Source organism: Procambarus clarkii, chromosome 44, assembly GCF_040958095.1.
Source record: "Procambarus clarkii isolate CNS0578487 chromosome 44, FALCON_Pclarkii_2.0, whole genome shotgun sequence".
Taxonomy (NCBI): Eukaryota; Metazoa; Arthropoda; class Malacostraca; order Decapoda; family Cambaridae; genus Procambarus; species Procambarus clarkii.
Genome location: NC_091193.1, coordinates 30,001,681 through 30,025,291, shown reverse-complemented (window position 1 = coordinate 30,025,291; position 23,611 = coordinate 30,001,681). Strand labels below are relative to the sequence as shown.

Sequence of the window (23,611 nt, the reverse complement as noted above, 5' to 3'; positions counted from 1 at the left end):
GTACCTGGAATTTATCACTGTTAAACATCGTGTTGTTTTCTGTTGCCCAGTCAAAAACTTTATTAATATCTGCTTGAAGTTTTTCAATGTCTTCACTACTATGTTGGCCTGGGTTGTGAAGGTCATTGGTCTCCATTTAATTGGTGACCTGACTCCTAATTACTCTCTCAAATATTTTTATTATGTGGGACGTTAGTGCAACTGGTCTATAATTCTTTGCCAATGTTTTGCTCCCTCCTTTGTGTAGAGGGGCTATGTCTGCTACTTTAAGTGTATCTATCTCGTATCTCCCCTGTGTCCATATCTGTCACTCCAATATGTTGTTATTTTACTGTGTAGAGTTGGGATCTGGCCCTCCAGTATTTTCCACATATATATTATTTGATATCTCTCTCGTCTCCTTTCTAGTGAGTACATTTGGAGAGCTTTGAGACGATCTCAATAATTCAGGTACAGTACTTTATCGCATCTATGTATGCTGTATATGTTCTCTGTATTCCCTCTATTCCAGCAATCTCGCCTGCTCTGAAGGAGGAAGTGAAGTACTGAGCAGTACTCAAGACAGGACAGCACTAGTGATTTGAAGAGTACAACCATTGTGATGGGATCCCTGGATTTGAAAATTCTCGTAATCCATCCTATTATTTTTCTGGCTGACACAATGTTTGCTTGGTTATGCTCCCTAAATGTTAGATCGTCAGAGATCATTATTCCCAAATCCTTTACATGCTGTTTTAATACTATGGACAGATTTGATTGTGTTTTGTACCCTGCATTATGGTTAAGGTCATCATTTTTACCGTACCCAAGTACCTGGAATTTATCACCGTTAAACATCATGTCATTGTCTGCTGCCCAGTCAAAAACTTTATTAATATCTGCTTGTAGTTCTTTAACCCTTAAACCCCACAATATATACATATACGATGGGAGTAACTTTACCAAAACCGCGCAATGCATACATACGCGATTAAGGGTCTAGCAAATGATTTTAAATGCCCCGCGAGGGATAGGGGCAGCAATAGTCCAGCCACGGCCGATAGTAAACAGACGCCACCTAGAAAAACAATCGTGGGTAACATCAAATCAAATCAAATCAAATCAAATGTTTATTTAGGTAAGGTACATACATACAAGAGATTTTACAAAGAGTGATGGATTTATAGATAGGGCTAGTACATACAATGCCTAAAGCCACTATTACGCAAAGCGTTTTGGGCATGAAAAACTTAAATGACTAAAGCTTAATACTAATTGAGCATAAAGAATAAAATGAGTTGAGAACAAATAAAAAAAAGAGATAAGAAGGGGGGAACATGGCTGAAAAAGCAGCACAAATACAATTCGGTCGACAAACAGCGTCATTTAAAAAAAAACAGACATTGGTTGACAATAGAGGGGTAAGGTAGGTCACAGGGAATTTATTAGGTATAGCTTTCTTTTTATCTTAAATTGGTTGAGAGAGGTACAGTCTTTAACATGGCTGGGAAGGTCATTTCACATTCTGGGTCCCTTGATTTGAAGAGCATTTCTAGTTTGATTAAGTCGTACTCTAGGAATATCAAAACTGTATTTATTTCTGGTGTGGTGCTCATGGGTTCTGTTACAACCTTCTATGAAGCTTTTGAGGTCAGGATTGGCATTACAGTTCAACATATCTGGGTGTGACAGCCTCAGTTCTGAATGAGCAACCAAGGCTGGTGCACACAGCATGAGCGTACAGCACTGCTGTTCAGCTTGTGACCACAGCATCATCTAAAAATGTCAAAATATATGTGTACATGCTATTATTTAGAGATGATAGTATTACAGAAGACCCCTGACTGTGATAAAAATGACCAGGATTCTGATAATAGCAGGACTGTGGTGAGAATTAGCACTGTAGTGGGAGGAGTAATCTTGGTGGGGAGGGAGCTTAAGTTGTCTGCTGACTCTGTACGACCACCTTTCACTGTCTGGACTCACTATACCAGCTTAGTGGTTCGCTATGGTGAACACAAATGTGGATCTCTTGAGAGGTTATCTTGAGATGATTTCGGGGCTTTTTTTTAGTGTCCCCGCGGCCCGGTCCTCGACCAGGCCTCCACCCCCAGGAAGCAGCCCGTGACAGCTGACTAACACCCAGGTACCTATTTTACTGCTAGGTAACAGGGGCATAGGGTGAAAGAAACTCTGCCCATTGTTTCTCGCCGGCGCCTGGGATCGAACCCAGGACCACAGGATCACAAGTCCCGCGTGCTGTCCGCTCGGCCGACCGGCTCCGGCTCTGGATACTTATATATAATGTGTGTATATAGCGTAATAACAGCAAAAGGAGTATGCTGGGAGCAGCTATTTTGGCTTGGAAGGTGCCGTCGTCTGCATGACACGTCATGTGTACAGGTGGCCGTTATGGTTTTTGAGCACCATACCAGTTTATTTGTACAGTTATGTGAATAAAACAAGTAGATACCTATTTATAATGGGTGTATATAGTGTAATAACACCACAAACAGAATTGTTGTGGTGTTATTACACTATATATATTAGTGTGAGAAATATTAGTGAGTCTGGCCTTGAACTAGTGAGGGAGGCAGTCACCAGCTTACCGTGTGTAGCTACGTCTTTTATTGCCTGAACTCACCATACAAGCTTAGACGTACAGTTATGGTGAACAAAACATGTAGATACTTATATATAACGTCTGTATATAGTGAATAAAAGCAAAAACAGTATGGTTGGAGGAGAATGTTGGCGAGTAAGGTGAGGGAGGCAGTGGCTGGCTGGCTGGTGTGTGGTGACCACTCTTCGTGGCTTTTTGACTCGCCATACCAACTTAGTGGTTCGTTATGGTTACCAAGACATGCAGATACTTATATATAACCTGTGTATATAGTGTAATAACAGCAAAACTGCTTGTTTAGTTTTATGAACATAATAATTGAATCAAGAATATGCACACCATCATTTTGAGTATAGCAATGGTTCACACATTTTATTATATAAATATATCACACTATACACTATTGAATAATATTACCGCAAAAAACTAAGAAAAAATCAGAGACATTGAAATAATTAGGTAATAATATCTTTGTGGCAACTCCTGCCTGACAGCTGGGGCAGAGCAGACCTTGTCTGGTAAGTCAACACTTACCTTGTCTGCCTTGTCTGCTCTGTCAACACCTCTATTTAGCCAGAGTTCCCCGCCCTATTGCGGCAAAAATATGCCACTTACGATTTTTATTTTATTTTTCCCAGGATCAGGGAACACAAATGAATACTTTTATAAGACGAAAGAATTTGTTGGATTTTTTAATTTTTTTTGCGCCTGGTGGTGTTGCAGCCCAAAAAAGCCCTTAGTGGTTTAACCACTGCACTGCGCCAAACAACAAATGCCGTTTGCCCATTACTGCACCAACTGACAAAAGTATTTTTTATTTTTTCGTACACGGTTGAAACGCGCTCGCAGTCGGTTGAGTACGAAATGGACTCCTTGGACCTCCAGTGAGAGGCAGTCATTTTGGAAAAAAATCCCATAAAGTCCTAGGGCTGCTGGCTGGGTTAGTACTGAGTGAGCAACCATGGGTGGCGCACGCGCCTCTGGCTCCCAAACACCTATCCGATGCAGTGTTGAAAGATTGCTTTCTGTCGGTGAAATTTAGACCTTTTTGCTTGAAGAACATAAGGGTCATGATATTGATGAAGCTAGGCGCAATAAAGACCTAACACAAAGGTCGGATGCAAGTGATACAGCACCTATGAGGACGATACAGCGAGCATATCCAGTTGTAGCTCTGAGCGCCACCCTTGCCCACCTATGCCATCTCCAATTTATATTGATGATACATGATGAATCGTTTTCTGGGTTCAGTGATGATGCATCTGATACGAGTAGCATAGATGAACAGTCTTAGTGGCTTCCATGTTGGTGTTTTCCACAGATATTTTCAAGAATAGCTGCATCTCTTCCAGATTTACTGACACTCTTTGAGAATGACTGAATCTCTTCCAATCAGGGACCTTACAAAGCGATCTTTTCAAGACTACCTTACAAATTGATCGTTTCCTATAATCTTTTTAAGACTACCTTATGCTTTACAAACTTCGCTACATACCACCTACAAGTACTAACGCTAAGGGTGTACGTGAGTACGTTATTTGCAAGCACACAGAACGAAGAAACGGGAAGTGAAAATCTATCTGTACCTGGTGCGCCGAGAGCAAAGTTGCACTGTGTACCATGGACTACATCGTTGATTATTACTCACTTCTGAAGTACTGAGTGTGTAATACAGTGTGTTATTGTGTAAATAGTGTGTGAAACTATACATATTGTAATTTTAGTGAATTTTTAATGAGTAATATTGCGACAATAAACATTTATTGTGGACACATAACTGACACATGTATCACAGTTCCATGGAACATTATGCACGTTCTATTGTATACATATTACTATTCTATTCTTCTATTCTTACTATTCTCTCTCATCCCATTTTTTTTCTTGCAATGTATCTGTTATCATTTTATTAATTCTGCTAGAATTTACCTACTTAAAATTATCTGTTAGATTAAGGACCTGCCTGAAATGCTGCGCGTACTAGTGGCTTAACAAGATTGTAAATACTATGCTATGTATTCTCTCTAACCCAATGTACCTTCTTGTATATAAATAAATAAATAAATAAATAAATAAATAAATATATAAATATTGTAACGGACACAAATATGCATCATATACGATAAAAAACAAATAAAACCACATTGGAAATACATGGAACAAATAATTGAAAACATACTTGTGGCAACTTGCGGTGCTTGAGTGGCCACGTGACTGCCTCTGGGAGCTTCATGCACGGGCGATCAGCACGTGATGATGTCACAGCGCACCTTGTTCATGTCCCCACAGCCAAAGTGAGTGGAATTTGGTATTTATTTTTACATAGACATGTTCAGGGAAAGGAATTTATTATTTTACATACAAAATAAGAATTTTTGGGAATACTTGATTTCATGCGCACAGGGGGAATATCACAATAAACTTGGCGCATCACAGTGGTTAAGGGTTAATGTCTTCAACAGAGGTAATTTTCATGCTGATTTTTGTGTCACCTGCAAAGGATAATACGAAGCTGTGACATGTATTTGAGTCTATATCTGATACAAGAATAAGAAAAAACAGTGGTGTAAAGATTGTATCCTTAGGTATAGGGCTTTTAACTGCACTTGGAATCGATTTTATATGGTTGACTGTTACTCTTTGTGTTCTGTTCGACAGAAAACTGAGTATCTAGCATCATACTTTACCCGTTATTCCCATTGACCTCATTTTGTGTGCTATCACTCCATGGTCACATTTATCGAATGCCTTTGCAAAGTCTGTGTATACCACCTCTGCATTCTATTTTTCTTCTAATGCCTCAGTGATTTTATCGTAATGGTCAAGTAGCTGTGAGAGGCATGATCTTCCTGCTCTAAATCCATGTTGGCCTGGATTGTGGTCATTAGTTTCCATGAAACTAGTGACCTGACTCCTGATCACTTTCTCAAATACTTTTATTATGTGGGACGTTAGTGCAACTGGTCTATAACTCTTTGCCAATGCTTTGCTCCCTCCTTTGTGTAGAGGGGCTATATCTGCTGATTTAAGCGCATCTGGTATCTTCCCCGTGTCCAAGATCTTTCTCCACACTATACTGAGTGCCTGTGCTACCAGCACCTTGCATTTCTTTATAAATATTGAATTCCATGAGTCTGGCCCCAGGGCTGAGTGCATGGGCATGTTGTTAATTTCCCTTTCAAAATCTACCACACTCATGTTGATATCAGTTATATTTACAGGGGTCTGGATATCACACATAAAGAAGTTGTCAGGATGGGTTGGTGTCAAGTCAGGGGTTAGTGTCAGGTCATGGGTTGGTGTCAAGTCAGAGGGCTTCCTCCAGAGGCAATAATATATGCATGCACATACACACTGACAACCATTTGAATCTGAATGTCAAACTAAGAACTGAAAGGAATACCGACCATCTAATGTCCACTTGCTTCAAGTCCATCTAGGCCAGCTACCCAGACTAACTGATAGATTCAGTTTGGCCATATTGAACCATCCATTTTACCATATATTCATCCACCAAAGAAGCATGCTACCCTCCAGAAGCCCCAGCTGCTGGATAGGCTTAACTCACAGATGAAGGGACATGGGGAATATACGGATATCCACGAACAGCAAACATGGATGGTAAGACACAGACAACTTATACAGATATCCATGAAGAGCAAACATGGATGGCAAGACACAGACAACTTATACAGATATCCACGAAGAGCAAACATGGATGATAAGACACAGACAACTTATACAGATATCCACGAAGAGCAAACACGGATGGTAAGACACAGACAACTTATACAGATATCCATGAAGAGCAAACACAGATGGTAAGACACAGACAACTTATACAGATATCCATGAAGAGCAAACACGGATGGTAAGACACAGACAACTTATACAGATATCCATGAAGAGCAAACACAGATGGTAAGACACAGACAACTTATACAGATATCCATGAAGAGCAAACACAGATGGTAAGACACAGACAACTTATACAGATATCCATGAAGAGCAAACATGGATGGTAAGACACAGACAACTTATACAGATATCCATGAAGAGCAAACACAGATGGTAAGACACAGACAACTTATACAGATATCCATGAAGAGCAAACATGGATGGTAAGACACAGACAACTTATACAGATATCCATGAAGAGCAAACACAGATGGTAAGACACAGACAACTTATACAGATATCCATGAAGAGCAAACATGGATGATAAGATACAGACAACTTATACAGATATCCATGAAGAGCAAACATGGATGGTAAGACACAGACAACTTATACAGATATCCATGAAGAGCAAACATGGATGATAAGACACAGACAACTTATACAGATATCCATGAAGAGCAAACATGGATGGTAAGACACAGACAACTTATACAGATATCCATGAAGAGCAAACACAGATGGTAAGACACAGACAACTTATACAGATATCCATGAAGAGCAAACATGGATGGTAAGACACAGACAACTTATACAGATATCCATGAAGAGCAAACACAGATGGTAAGACACAGACAACTTATACAGATATCCATGAAGAGCAAACACGGATGGTAAGACACAGACAACTTATACAGATATCCACGAAGAGCAAACACAGATGGTAAGACACAGACAACTTATACAGATATCCATGAAGAGCAAACATGGATGGTAAGACACAGACAACTTTGATCCAACAAGGCAGAGGTCATAGTTATCTTGAGATGTTATCTTGAGTAGTCATGGAGGAAGACAAATATTTCCAAACCTAAGCTGTTTTCTCAGAACATTACATGTTCTTAAAAATATCAATTAGTGGCTGTTTTTAAAGTGTTGATCTGCGTGTCTACATATTTAGTGAAAACATACAGTTATGGTAGAATCTGGGGAGTAGGTCTGACACCTATAATATTGATTATTGCCCAAACATAATTTATCAAAACTAAACAAATTTGTAATATATATTTTTTTTTAAAGTACTTTGTTTCATTTCATCATGATGCAGTTTATACATGTGTCAAAATCTGTGTCAGTATTGAAACAGTTTTAAGAAATTTAAAAAAATACAGTATTATATCTTGGTCCTAAATGATAATACAATAATTACACAAAAATAGTTATTAGTAGAATGCACTTCTTCTTGACAGAAGTTTAACTAGTCCATATTAATACTCCCGTCAATTATGCTTACACAGTACTATATACGTGTCAGGGTTAGTGGCAACTACAATACAAGAGATAAACTGCCTGCAACAAGTGGGCATTACTGTACATGGCACCACGCTCAAGCAACGTTAATATGTAGGTATTTATTAAGTAAATATTTATATATTATCAAGCTAGAAAATGTTAGTTCTTTATAATAAAAAGAGTAACACTGCAAGACAACCCATAACTTATCTACTAAATCCTTAACCATGAATCCTGTATTTTAAACTTTTGTGTTTTAATGAAAAGTTAAACTGGTGCCATTTGGCCACCAGACCAATGTTTTCAGATGTTCAGAATGATTCAGTAAAATGTTATTGCCCTTTGACTGGGTTTATGATCACATTCCTGGAAAGGTACGTCACACTTATTGGTACATCATACTTATTGTAGCGTTTGTTTACTGAATTCGTACAGTGCAGCAGCGACTCAAATAACCAGATCCCCATTTAACAGGTTCTCAGGTTAACTGCAAATATATAAATCTGGTTCTCGACTTCAATTAACCCAATCCAATCTAGTAAACTGATTGCATAACAGTGCCAGCCGTCTCTTCTGTTGCTTAACCCTTCAATTGCGCATCGCATCATATGATGCATTGACCGACTTGCAGTAAATTGCGCATCGCATCATGTGATGCTTTGGAGTACTACGCAAGATTTAAACGGCCCGCGGATACACGGGGTTCACCACACCTTTATCAGGGCTCTTGTAAACAGACGCCATTTTTTTTAAAAATCGTGGGCCAAACTCCCGGGTGTTATTGGCCTCAGTATTGAGTGAGCAACCAAGCCTGACGCACGCAGCATGAGCTAACAGCACTGCTGTTCAGCTTGTGACCACAGCATCGCCTAAAAATGCCAAAATATACTTGTTCATGCTATTATGTATCGATGATATTATTACAGAAGACCCCTGACTGTGATAAAACTGACCAGGGTTCTGATAATAGCAGGATTGTGGTGATATTTAGCGCTGTGCACCATGGAGGGAGTAGTAATGCTGTGAGAGGGAAGGTGGTGGCGATGTCTTCTGACTGTGTGTGGCCACCTTTTATTGACTGCACTCAGCATACCAGCTTAGTGGTTCGCTATGGTGAACACAAATGTAGATACTTATATATAACGTGTGTATAGAGGGTATAAACAGCAAGAGAAGGTTTGGAGCCGCCATTTTGGTGCGGGCAGTGGCGTCGTCTGCACGAAGCCACCGTGCAGACGACGGTGTTGTTTACTGGTTACCACGATGGTCTTTGGGCACCATACCAGTTTATTTGTACAAGTATGGTGAATAAAACAGGTAGATATTTATATATAATGTGTGTATATAGCGTAATAACACCACACAGTATTGTTGAAGGAGAAATATTAGTGCGTCTGGCCTTGAGGGCGGCAGCCATCAGCTGTGTGAAGTCCTACGTCTTTGTGCCTTTACTCACCATACAATCTTAAATGTACAGTTATGGTGAACAAAACATGTAGATACTTATATATAACGTCTGTATATAGTGAATTATAGCAAAAACATTATTGTGGGAGGAGAATGTGGGTGAGTCAGATGACTGGTGGGAGGGCAGGAGTGGCTCGCTGGTACACGGCGGTCACTCCTCGTTACTCTTTGACTCGTAATAGATACTTAGTGGTTCGTTATAGTGAACAAAACATGCAGATACTTATATATAACCTGTGTATATAGTGTAATAACCGACAAAGTATTTGTTCACTGTTTGATGAACATAATTGAATCAACAATATGCACACCATATTTTTGAGTACAGCGATGATTCACTCATTTTATTATATAAATATATCACACTACACGCTATTGAATAATATTACAGCAAAAAAACTACGAAAAATCAATCAGAGACATTGAAATAATTAGGTAATTATCTCTTTGTGGCAACTCCGGCCTGACAGCTGGCGATCAACAGACCGCCTGGGACGCATGCCGAGTCAGCGCCTATTTTTTGCAAGAATTCCCTGCCCTATACCGGGCAATATATGCCACTTACGATTTTTTTATTATTATTTTTCCCGTGATCAGTGAACACAAATTTACAGGTTAGGAAGAAAAAATATTTTTTTTTTTTTTTTTTTTTTTTTTTTTTTTTTTGTATGCGCCTGTGGGTGTCAAATGGTATATAGCTATGCGCCATTTAAGGGTTAATCTCCACTCTTTACTTGCACATAATTTTCCCATCCACACTATTTTATTATAACATTACGACAAAACATAAATCAACCAGTTCTGCTTTACTAGCAACTATAAATAGCAGCAAATTTAGTTCATAAAATCACAAAACCATTATTGATATATTTTTTGTATATGTCTGGTTAAACTAAAAAAACATTAGATCATTGGCTGTAAGAAAAAATAGGGAATTAAACAGCAAACAGACCAGTTTTGAATGTAATGAAATGCTCTTTTCTGGGCTGGTGCCCCACCTCAATGGTTCACCAGTACACAGGCTCTAGTTCCAGACATCCTGAAAACAGCCAGGCCTCAGGACATGCACAGGCCCACCAAACACCAGGAACAAAATTTGGCATGCTCACAGAGGCAAGGGGAGCATAAAGATCTATAATTAACCTATTATCTGAGAAGACATGCCCATAAAGTACAAGCAAAGCAAAACAAACTATGTATCTCGATTAGAGAAACACACAAACAAAGAACAGGGAACGAGAGAAACCGGATCAACCCAAAGCACATCCCCAGCCAACCCAGCTGAAGCGTGCAGGTAACGGCGAAGTGCTGCAACCAGACACAACACATAATGCACCCCGGCCGAACCAATCAAGCATCAACGACCCACGGACCCCTCCGGAAAGCAGCCGTCTCGTTCTTCGCCAGAAAGGACGGAGAAGGCTACAAACGGACAAACCTACCCCCAGGACCAAAAGAGCAGAAACCCCTGCGCCGGAGGAGAGCATAAAGCTCCCCTACCCGACCCCCAGAGGCCAGCCAACAAAAACAAAGCCTTGGAAAAACAATCTGGAACCAAAGGGGCCACCACAAACCGAGGAGAGGAGAGATAGGAGAGCACCCTGTCCAAGGACTAGGACGGCTCAGGAGGCGCATGAGCAGGCTGGAGGTGAAACATAGCACGAGAAAGCTTACAGAATGGGGCGGATGTGACGTCCACCCCAAACGCTAGCTTGAACGGCTCCTCCAGCGCCGCACGATACGAAGCGACAGTATTAGGCATCAAATGACGGTCCTGAAAAAGCCAAGAAACAAAGGAAAAGACAACCCGATCCAAAAGAAAAGACAACCAATGAAGAGCCAGAAAATGGCGAAAAGAACGCCAGGAAACTTCATACTGTCACCAAAGTATGTGTTTAATATACTGATGTATGTGTTTCTGAGACGAAGCTCTCAGGTGGGACACCATCAACGAAGCCAACTGATCACCATAGAATTGGTGATACACCTGCGTCAAAATGACCAGACACGAAGAGCAGAGGAGAGGGTCGAACCAGCCCCGTACCAGACCGGGCCGACCTGCTGAAAGAGGTGGAGCTGCAGGAAACGTCCCGGGTTCGGGCACCGAGCCAATAGCACCGGAAACCAAGGCTGGGCCGGCCACCATGGACCCACAAGGTCTACTCTCCCTGGGAATGTCTCCAACCGAACCAGAACCTGAAGCAACAGCTGGACAGGAGGGAAGAGGTATAGATAACCAACCCCACCTCAACCAGTCCAGCCGAAAGGCATTCACCGCAAATGCCTCGCAGTCGGGGAAGGGCGTCACATAGATTGGAAGACGCCGAGACCACGCCGATGCGAAGAGGTCCACATCTGGGAGACCATACGTCTGGCAGATCCAACGAAATGAGTCATCGTCGACTGTCCACTCCGTGGACAGGGGATGGAAGCTAGACAGATCGTCCGCCAGAACATTGGACACTCCCCAGACATGAACCGCACGGAGAGCCAAACCCCGAGAATCCAGCAGACGAACCACTCGAAGGGACCAACCCCAAAGAGCCAAGGACTGAAGAGAACCCCCGTGGTTCAGACAATGAACCACTGGAGAACAGTCCGAACGGAGGTGAATGGTCGATCCCCGAGCGACCCGAACCCTCCGAAGCGCAAACCAGACTGCCGCGAACTCCCGCACCGTACTGTGAGCCCAACGGAAGGACAGACCCCACCATCCCTGGCCTGCCTGGTGAGCACTGGTCACAAAGCCCCAGCCGAGAGACGAAGCATCCGTGAACACATCGAGAGAGGGCTCGGGAAGGCGCCAAGGCACCGAACCCCGAAAACCCCGAAGATGGAGCCGGTGACGCAGCAACCGACACAAGGCCCCCGAAGGACGTACCCAACGATCGCGAGAGGCGCGGAAGGGATGTCCTCGAAGGAACCAAAACAGACGCCGAACCCGACCAGGCGGGTAGACTAGTACGGCGAAGTTCAGATTCCCGCACAACCGCTCGAGCAACCGCCGAGTGACCCAGGACCCCTCAGAAACAGACGACGGCGGTCCCACAGCCGCAGCAACGCCTCTGGAGGGAGAGACAAGGAAGCGGTCCAAGAATCCCAAACAAGACCCAGCCAGGCCCGAACCTGGGAAGGAACCAAATGAGACTTCCTCCAGTTCACCAGGAACCCAAATCTGGCGAGCTGGGAAAGAACCATATCCCTGGCGAGCAGACAAACTGACCGACTGGGAGCCCACACCAGCCAGTCGTCGAGGTAGGCCAAAACCCGAATCCCTAGAAAATGCAGACGGGTCACCACAACCCGGGTCAGACTCGTGAAAACGCGAGGTGCCAGATTCAAGCCAAATGGTAGGCATCGAATACGGTAAGCGTGACGCCCCACCACGAAACCTAACCAGTCCCTAAACCCCGGATGAACACGAACGTGCCAATAGGCGTCCTTGAGGTCCAGGGACACCATCCAGGCACCTGGCTCGAACAGAAGCCGGACCTGAGACAGAGTAGTCATCCGAAAGGAGAGGCAAGGAATCCAGGGGTCCAGACGGGACAAGTCCAGAATGAACCTCAGATCTGCAGATGAGGGAGCTGGTCGGCCGAGCGAACAGCACGCTGGACTTATGATCCTGTGGTCCTGGGTTCGATCGCAGGCGCCGGCGAGAAACATTGGGCAGAGTTTCTTTCACCCTATGCCCCTGTTACCTAGCAGTAAAATAGGTACCTGGGTGTTAGTCAGCTGTCACGGGCTGCTTCCTGGGAGTGGAGGCCTGGTCGAGGACCGGGCCGCGGGGACACTAAAAAGCCTCGAAATCATCTCAAGATAACCTCAAGATAACCGCACAGTCCCGTTTCGGCACTGGAAACAGATGGGAAACCCACCTGAAGGACGTAGTTGTTTCGACCACGCCCAAGCGCACCCACTCCAAGAAGACTTGATGAAGCACAGGAGAAAAACCCTGCCCTGTTAGCCTCGAACCCCCCAAAAGAGGACGAGTCACCCAACGCCACCGCAGGCCGGAAGACACGACCGAAAAGGCCCACAAATCATGGGACCAAGCGTGGACAAACAGAGCGAGCCTCCCCCCCATCGCCCTATCAACAGGGCGAACCGCGAAAGGGCCGATGCCCCTTACAAGAACCCAAACGTCGAACAGGGCGATCACCACGCCGACCAGACAATGCTGGCCCCGAAGGGAACAACGGCTCAGAAACTGGCACCAATGGCCCACCTCGACCAGCAGAACCCGGAACCCTGGCACGACCCCTCCGAAACTGCCAAGAACGACCGCTCCGGAGAATCAACAAGTCCGCCATAGGACGACAACTAGACGAAGCCGCATGCAGAAACTGGGACACTGCAGACTCTGCAAACAGCAACGGACAAAACGGAGACGAAAACCTAAGAGCCAGGGCCAAAGCAGATTCCAAAGAGAGGGCGAGCACAGATTGACAGCATGCGAGGCGAGAAACAAAAAACAGAGACACCGCTTCCTTCAGGATGGGCGCAAAGAGCTTCAACAGTGCAGCCGACGCCCTAGCTCCCGAAGTCAGTGCCCCCAGACGAAGGCCCTTCACTCAACGCTCCTACATCCTCCTCAAGCCAAGCAGAAGACAGCTCGAGAAGGGAAAAGAAATGTAAGACTGAAGCCAAATACCCACGGGCGCGCATGGGAGCGAACAAGCATGCATTAAGCTGCTCAAAATCGCCCCCCAGGTAAACCTGCATAAAAGTAGAAGTTTCCCTGCCAATCAAGCGTGCGGGTCCGACAGAACCCATGCCACGCCTCCAACGAAAAGAAAGGGCAGTCTGCCAGCCAGGAAGACTCCGGAACCTCCAAACGTACCCAAAAATGGGAAGAAGAACCGAACTCAAATGAGGACGGATCCATTGCAGAAGCATAACCCGGGTCTCGCAAGAGGTATGCAGCAAGAGCTTCCCGAGCCACCTTCGCGGAGATACGGGAAGTAGAAAACCTCTGGAAAGACGGATCCGAGGTACCCAAAGGTGCCCGGAACCGAACCCAGGGAGGAGCCGAACCCAAATCATACTCATACAGGGAAGGGGGGTAAGAAAATCCCTCCCCCTGCAACAATATGCCCCGCGAGGAAGGCAAAAGCACCCAAGCGGGGTCAAAGGGGGGTCCAAGGCCCCCAGGTTGACCCCTCCCCAGCCCCAGGATCGCCCACGTCGGGACCCAGGGCAGAGCCGTCCTCCAAACCCTCTACCCTTGAAGAAAAGGCAGAGTCCAAGGGAAAGGCAGACAAGAAGGGGGTCTGCTGGTGGGACCCAAAAGCCTCGGCAGAAGGAACCAGCTCAAATGCCTCCATCCCCGACCCAGATGGGGCAGCCCCCGAGGCAGCCCGAGTCTCTTTACCAACTAAACCCTGTGCCAAGGCCGAAACCCTCAGACGTTTTGGAGCCGGACACAGGGGTGAAGGTGCAGGAAGAACCACAGGGGAAGGACCAGGGGGCACGGCAGGAGCCAAAGTCGAAGCGACTAACACCCCCAGGTCAGGGTCCCTAAAACTAAACCGGGGCAGCCTCGGGGCATCTGGGTGGGAAACCAACCTAGCGCGTTGCAATAACCCAAACCTAACATGCAAAACATGCAACGCTGATGCTGCCTGTACCCTAACAGGAACATCCTCAGAGTAAAACTGGAGCACAAGCAGAGAACATGACTCGCAAGACTCCAGGTCACAAGTGTCGTTGACCCAACAGGCAGCATGACAGAGGCAAAACAGGTGAGTGTCACCCTGAGACAAGGGCACACTGCAACCTTCAAACCCGCACAAGGCAGGCTGGAACTTGGGAGACGCATCCATGGGTCCACCGAGACCCAACTGGGGTTTCCAGGGTAGGGTAACAACTACGGGAAGCCCGGGCAAGGTGTTGCTAACCGGTTAAGAAACCCAAACAAAACAAGGGGTAGATGATAACACTGAAAACCCCAGGGATGTGTACAAGCACGGGGGCCTAGCAGAGGGCCACCAAAACTATATCAGGGGAACTATAGACCCACGAGGCAGAACCTCCACCAGGCAAACAAAACAAAAACCCCGCAAAAGTACACCATCCCCAGAGGCAACAGGAACCGGTCGCTGCTTAGGTGGCAGATTGCGCAACACCTTGACGCCCTAACCAGCACAACACCACTCCCTCCCCAAGGCCAAACAAGGGCCCCAAGCTCCAGCTGGCCCCAAGGGCGAGGCAAATGCCAAGCAGCAAGAACCCCTATGGGAGCAGTTCCCTAACATCCCAGGGAAGATAACCCTGACACGCAGGGGTAGTACTCACAGGGAGCCTAGGGAAGGAAGCCCCTAAGCACATGCAGCCCCGGCACTGATAATGTACTCCTGGCCACCGCACACCACACAAAGACAACAGAGAACGCCACGCAAGACTAACACTGCCCAGGAATTTGAGGCCAGTGAAGCGTCTTATCCCGGTTGACACTAACTTGACACTAACTTGACACTATTCATCAAGAACTGTAAAAAACCACTATCGCAGGCCCTCCACATTCTGTGGAGACAAAACCTAGATACTGGCGTTATTCCTGATATACTAAAAACAGCAGAGATAGCACCACTTCATAAAGGAGGAAATAAGGCAGAGGCAAAAAATTACAGACCGATAGCACTAACATCGCACATCATAAAATTTTTGAGAGAGTGCTAAGAAGTAAGATCACAAAATACATGGAATCACAGCATCTCCATAACCCCGGACAACATGGTTTCAGAACAGGGCGCTCTTGCCTGTCGCTGTTGCTGGACCACTATGATATGGCATTAGATGCTATGGAAGACAAACAAAATGCTGATGTAATTGATGGTGGCCAAGTTGTTTCTATCATATTCCTGTCTGGGTCTTCTGACATTCGGTGGGGGGTTATATATGACTACTACTATAATTTTCTGTCCTCCAGTTGCTATGGTGCCTGATATGTAGTTACTGAAACCTTCACAGTTCTGAATTACCATCTCTTCAAAACTCCAACCTTCTCTTAGTAGCAAAGCTACACCACCTCCTCCTCTCCCTTCTCTCTCTTTCCTCACTACATAGTAGCCATGTGTGTGTGTGTGTGTGTGTGTGTAATTACCTAAGTGTAATTACCTAAGTGTAGTTACAGGATGAGAGCTACGCTCGTGGTGTCCCGTCTTCCCAGCACTCTTTGTCATATAACGCTTTGAAACTACTGACGGTCTTGGCCTCCACCACCTTCTCACTTAACTTGTTCCAACCGTCTACCACTCTATTTGCGAAGGTGAATTTTCTTATATTTCTTCGGCATCTGTGTTTAGCTAGTTTAAATCTATGGCCTCTTGTTCTTGAAGTTCCAGGTCTCAGGAAGTCTTCCCTGTCGATTTTATCAATTCCTGTTACTATTTTGTACGTAGTGATCATATCACCTCTTTTTCTTCTGTCTTCTAGTTTTGGCATATTTAATGCTTCTAACCTCTCCTCGTAGCTCTTGCCCTTCAGTTCTGGGAGCCACTTAGTAGCATGTCTTTGCACCTTTTCCAGTTTGTTGATGTGCTTCTTAAGATATGGGCACCACACAACAGCTGCATATTCCAGCTTTGGCCTAACAAAAGTCATGAACAATTTCTTTAGTATATCGCCATCCATGTATTTAAATGCAATTCTGAAGTTAGAAAGCATTGCATAGGCTCCTTGCACAATATTCTTAATGTGGTCCTCAGGTGATAGTTTTCTATCTAGAACCACTCCTAGATCTCTTTCTTTATCAGAATTCTTTAAAGATTTCTCACATAATATATAGGTTGTGTGGGGTCTATGTTCTCCTATTCCACATTCCATAACATGACATTTATTAACATTAAATTCCATTTGCCAAGTGGTGCTCCATATACTTATTTTGGTCCAGGTCTTCTTGAAGGGCATGACAATCATCTAAATTTCTTATCCTTCCTATTATCTTAGCATCATCAGCAAACATGTTCATATAATTCTGTATACCAACTGGTAGATCATTTATGTACACAATAAACATCACTGGTGCAAGAACTGAACCCTGTGGTACTCCACTTGTGACATTTCTCCATTCCGATACATTGCCTCTGATTACTGCCCTCATTTTTCTATCAGTCAGAAAATTTTTCATCCATGATAGAAGCTTACCTGTCACCCCTCCAATATTTTCCAGTTTCCAGAACAACCTCTTATGTGGAACTCTGTCGAAAGCCTTTTTTAGGTCCAGATAGATGCAGTCAACCCAACCATCTCTTTCCTGTAATATCTCTGTGGCTCGATCATAGAAACTGAGTAAATTCGATATACAGGATCTTCCAGATCGAAAACCATACTGTCTGTCTGATATTATTATCTGTCTGATATTGTTATGTCTGATATTATTAGTGTGTGTGTGTGTGTGTGTGTGTGTGTGTACTCACCTAGTTGTGTTTGCGGGGGTTGAGCTCTGGCTCTTTGGTCCCGCCTCTCAACCGTCAATCAACAGGTGTACAGATTCCTGAGCCTATTGGGCTCTATCATATCTACACTTGAAACTGTGTATGGAGTCAGCCTCCACCACATCTCTTCCTAATACATTCCATTTGTCCACCACTCTGACACTAAAAAAGTTCTTTCTAATATCTCTGTGGCTCATTTGGGCACTCAGTTTCCACCTGTATCCCCTTGTACGTGTTCCCCTTGTGTTAAATAGACTGTCTTTATCAACCCTATCAATTCCCTTCAGAATCTTGAATGTGGTGATCATGTCCCCCCTAACTCTTCTGTCTTCCAGCGAAGTGAGGTTTAATTCCCGTAGTCTCTCCTCGTAGCTCATACCTCTCAGCTCGGGTACTAGTCTGGTGGCAAACCTTTGAACCTTTTCCAGTTTAGTCTTATCCTTGACTAGATATGGACTCCATGCTGGGGCTGCATACTCCAGGATTGGCCTGACATATGTGGTATACAAAGTTCTGAATGATTCTTTACACAAGTTTCTGAATGCCGTTCGTATGTTGGCCAGCCTGGCATATGCCGCTGATGTTATCCGCTTGGTATGTGCTGCAGGAGACAGGTCTGGCGTGATATCAACCCCCAAGTCTTTTTCCTTCTCTGACTCCTGAAGAATTTCCTCTCCCAGATGATACCTTGTATCTGGCCTCCTGCTCCCAACACCTATCTTCATTACATTACATTTGGTGGGGTTAAACTCTAACAACCATTTGAGCGACCATTCCTTCAGCTTGTCTAGGTCTTCTTGAAGCCTCAAACAGTCCTCTTCTGTTTTAATCCTTCTCATAATTTTTGCATCGTCTGCAGACATTGAGAGAAATGAATCGATACCCTCTGGGAGATCATTTACATATATCAGAAACAAGATAGGACCGAGTACAGAGCCCTGTGGGACTCCACTGGTGACTTCACGCCAATCGGAGGTCTCACCCCTCACCGTAACTCTCTGCTTCCTATTGCTTAGATACTCCCTTATCCACTGGAGCGCCTTACCAGCTACACCTGCCTGTCTCTCCAGCTTATGTACCAGCCTCTTATGCGGTACTGTGTCAAAGGCTTTCCGACAATCCAAGAAAATGCAGTCCGCCCAACCCTCTCTTTCTTGCTTAATCTTTGTCACCTGATCGTAGAATTCTATCAAGCCTGTAAGGCAAGATTTACCCTCCCTGAACCCATGTTGGCGATTTGTCACGAAGTCCCTTCTCTCCAGATGTGTTACCAGGTTTTTTCTCACGATCTTCTCCATCACCTTGCATGGTATACAAGTCAAGGACACTGGCCTGTAGTTCAGTGCCTCTTGCCTGTCTCCCTTTTTGTATATTGGGACCACATTCGCCATCTTCCATATTTCTGGTAGGTCTCCCGTCTCCAGTGACTTACTATACACTATGGAGAGTGGCAAGCAAAGTGCCTCTGCACACTCTTTCAGTATCCATGGTGAGATGTGTGTGTGTGTGTGTGTGTGTGTGTGTAAAAATCATGAAAATTAACACGTGATGAAAAATGTGACAGTATCAGACCATGAAGGAAGAACTGAAACAGGAATTTCCTTAAGTACTTTTGTATTTAATAATACGAAAGTATTATTACTTAATTATTATTATTTAATAATAATTTCCCGTAAGAAATTCAGACCCTTCTGAAGATGTATTATTAAATACGAAAGTACATAACCCTTAACCCTCAAACCGCGCATATCATATATAAATGATATCAGTGACAAAACCGAAACCGCGCACATCATTTATATATGATTTCGTGTCTAGCGCTATAATTTAAACGCCCCGCCTGGGATAGGGGCAGCTATAGTACAGATACGACTGATAGTTGCCAGATGCCACCTAGAAAAAAAATCCAGGCCAACATTCTTGGGTGTTACAGCGTCAGTATTGAGCAAGCCACCAAGGCTGGCGCACGCAGCACGAGCTCACAGCACCACTGTTCAGCTTGTGACCACAGCATCGCCTACAAATACCATAATATAAATGATACTGCTATTATTTAGCAGTGATAGTATTACTGAAGCCCCCCTGACTGTGATAAAACTGACCAGGATTCTGATAATAGCAGGATTGTGGTGATATTTAGTGCTGTGCTCCATGGAGGGAGGAGTAAGGCTGTGGGAGGGAGGGTTGTGGCATCGTTTTCTGACTGTGTGTGGCCACCATTTATTGACTGCACTCACCATACCAGCTTAGTGGTTCGATATGGTGAACACAAATGTAGATACTTATATATAACGTGTGTATAGCGTGAGATAATAGCGAGAGGAGTAGGTTGGGAGCCGCCATTTTGGTGAGGGAGGAGCGTCGTCTGCACGACTTGGCATGGTGTTTGGCATAGTGGCCACTAAGTTGGCCACTATGGTCTTTGGGTACCATACCAGCTTATTTGTTCAGGTATAGTGAATAAAACAGGTAGATACTTATATATAATGTGTTTATATAGCGTAATAACACCACAAACAATATTGTTGGATGACAAATATTAGTGCGTCTGGCCTTGAGGGCGGCCGCCGATCAGCTGATTGTGTGAGTAGCTACGTCTTACGGCCTTTACTCACCATACAAGCTTAGATGTACAGTTATGGTGAACAAAACATGTAAATACATATATATAACATCTGTGTATAGTGAATAAATACAAAACAGTATTGTGGGAGGTGAATGAGGGGGAGTGAGTGAGGTGGAACACAACACCTATACCCCCTATTAGACTATTTTACAGGAACTTCTTTTCCACAGCTCATAAAACGGAGGAAAAGGTCCTGAAAGATATTGTTAGTAGAAACGTTATCCCTACAGACAAAAATCAGAAGATACAACTGACGATTTACTATGAAACCAGAAAAACGGCCAGCCTACTCATGAGAAACTCTCCAGACACAAAGCAGAACGCTTTAAAAGAGACCAATGTCGTCTATGCCTTCAAATGCCCTCTTGGGGACTGTAAGCCTAAAAAAAAACAGTATATAGGCAAGACAACAACATCTCTTTCCAGGCGTTTAACGATGCATAAGCAACAGGGCTCCATTAAGGAACATAATCTCTTCCCAGAAACAAACCATCACCAGAGAAATCTTAGCAAACAACACAGAAATCATCGATAGATACAGCGATAGCAGGCGGCTTGACGTCTGCGAGGCACTACACATCAAGAAGTCAACACCAGCAATCGACAGCCAATTAATGCACAACTATATTCTACCCACTTCAAGACTCCGCTCCAATATAGATGCATCAAGAAATATGGACAAATAGGCTTTCTACAATTACTTCCATTCAATACCCATTGTTTCGTGTTCTGTCTTGTGTTTGAATTTAATACCCATTCAATACCCATTGTTTCGTGTTCTGTCTTGTGTTGAAATTTAATACCCATTGAATACCCATTGTTGAAAGTTCGTTTTTCACCTCATCCACCTCACCCAAATGTAGATATAAACCTCGAAGATGTGAAAGCTCTATTCAGTTTCAGTTGTGTGTTTGTAAACTAAAGTCTTTGAAAATGTAATAAGTTTTACGAAACGCGCTCAAGTGTCGCGTCAGACTAGAAATAAAAATGAATTTTGGAGAATTGATCTTTGAATTACCATCAACAGTGAAAAGAAATGTAAGAAAGATAGAGAAAATTCGTGTTAGAATTATTAATCTTACTTTTTCGGTCATATTTAATAATATATGTCTACAGGAAAGACTGCTACCAAAATATACTAATATACTAATATATATATATATATATATATATATATATATATATATATATATATATATATATATATATATATATATATATATATGTCGTACCTAGTAGCCAGAACGCACTTCTCAGCCTACTATGCAAGGCCCGATTTGCCTAATAAGCCAAGTTTTCCTGAATCATTATATTTTCTCTAATTTTTTTCTTATGAAATGATAAAGCTACCTATTTCATTATGTATGAGGTCAATTTGTTTTTTATTGGAGTTAAAATTAACGTAGATATATGACCAAACCTAACCAACCCTACCTAACCTAACCTAACCTATCTTTATAGGTTAGGTTAGGTAGCAGAAAAAGTTAAGTTAGGTAGGTTAGGTAGTCGAAAAAGAATTAATTCATGAAAACTTGGCTTATTAGGCAAATCGGGCCTTGAATAGTAGGCTGAGAAGTGCGTTCTGGCTACTAGGTACGACATATATATATATATATATATATATATATATATATATATATATATATATATATATATATATATATATATATATATATATGTCGTACCTAGTAGCCAGAACGCACTTCTCGGCCTACTATGCAAGGCCCGATTTGCCTAATAAACCAAGTTTTCCTGAATTAATAAATTTTCTCTAATTTTTTTCTTACGAAATGATAAAGCTATTCATTTCATTATGTATGAGGTCAATTTTTTTTTATTGGAGTTAAAATTAACGTAGATATATGACCGAACCTAACCAACCCTACCTAACCTAACCTAACCTATCTTTATTGGTTTGGTTAGGTTAGGTAGCCAAAAAAGGTAGGTTAGGTTAGGTTAGGTAGGTTAGGTAGTCGAAAAACAATTAATTCATGAAAACTTGGCTTATTAGGCAAATTAGGCCTTGCATAGTAGGCTGAGAAGTGCGTTCTGGCTACTAGGTACGACATATATATATATATATATATATATATATATATATATATATATATATATATATATATATATATATATATATATATAACTGAAAACTCACACCCCAGAAGTGACTCGAACCCATACTCCCACAACTGGTATGTACAGGGACGCCTTAATCCGCTTGACCATCACGACCGGACAAAAGGAAGTGATAGCCGAGGCTATATGAACCACTTCCCCGCCGGCACTCGGATGGTAATCTTGGGCATAGCATTTTATCAAATCACCTCATTCTTTGGGGCACACGTGAGGAACACAAATGCAAACAAGCCTGAATGGTCCCCAGGACTATATACAACTGAAAACTCACACCCCAGAAGTGACTCGAACCCATACTCCCACAACTGGTATGTACAGGGACGCCTTAATCCGCTTGACCATCACGACCGGACAAAAGGAAGTGATAGCCGAGGCTATATGAACCACTTCCCCGCCGGCACTCGGATGGTAATCTTGGGCATAGCATTTTATCAAATCACCTCATTCTTTGGGGCACACGTGAGGAACACAAATGCAAACAAGCCTGAATGGTCCCCAGGACTATATACAACTGAAAACTCACACCCCAGAAGTGACTCGAACCCATACTCCCACAACTGGTATGTACAGGGACGCCTTAATCCGCTTGACCATCACGACCGGACAAAAGGAAGTGATAGCCGAGGCTTCGAGTTTTCAGTTGTATATAGTCCTGGGGACCATTCAGGCTTGTTTGCATTTGTGTTCCTCACGTGTGCCCCAAAGAATGAGGTGATTTGATAAAATGCTATGCCCAAGATTACCATCCGAGTGCCGGCGGGGAAGTGGTTCATATAGCCTCGGCTATCACTTCCTTTTGTCCGGTCGTGATGGTCAAGCGGATTAAGGCGTCCCTGTACATACCAGTTGTGGGAGTATGGGTTCGAGTCACTTCTGGGGTGTGAGTTTTCAGTTGTATATAGTCCTGGGGACCATTCAGGCTTGTTTGCATTTGTGTTCCTCACGTGTGCCCCAAAGAATGAGGTGATTTGATAAAATGCTATGCCCAAGATTACCATCCGAGTGCCGGCGGGGAAGTGGTTCATATAGCCTCGGCTATCACTTCCTTTTGTCCGGTCGTGATGGTCAAGCGGATTAAGGCGTCCCTGTACATACCAGTTGTGGGAGTATGGGTTCGAGTCACTTCTGGGGTGTGAGTTTTCAGTTGTATAT

The 23,611-nt window shown here is 43.6% G+C and overlaps 1 protein-coding gene across 2 annotated transcripts in view; it reads right to left on the bottom strand.

The window, feature by feature from the left end:
- Positions 1-23,611, bottom strand: part of LOC123745440 (glucose-fructose oxidoreductase domain-containing protein 1) — a 169,264-nt gene that overhangs the window by 33,875 nt on the left and 111,778 nt on the right. Inside the window, exon 5 of one of the 2 annotated variants that reach the window (XM_069300872.1) lies at positions 1,097-4,872. The exons of the other annotated variant lie outside the window; for it this stretch is intronic. Within the exon in view, the coding sequence (XP_069156973.1) occupies positions 4,846-4,872 (27 nt within the window). The 3' untranslated portion in view covers positions 1,097-4,845. Of the gene's footprint in view, positions 1-1,096; positions 4,873-23,611 lie in introns of those variants that run through there. 2 annotated transcript variants of the gene reach the window in all.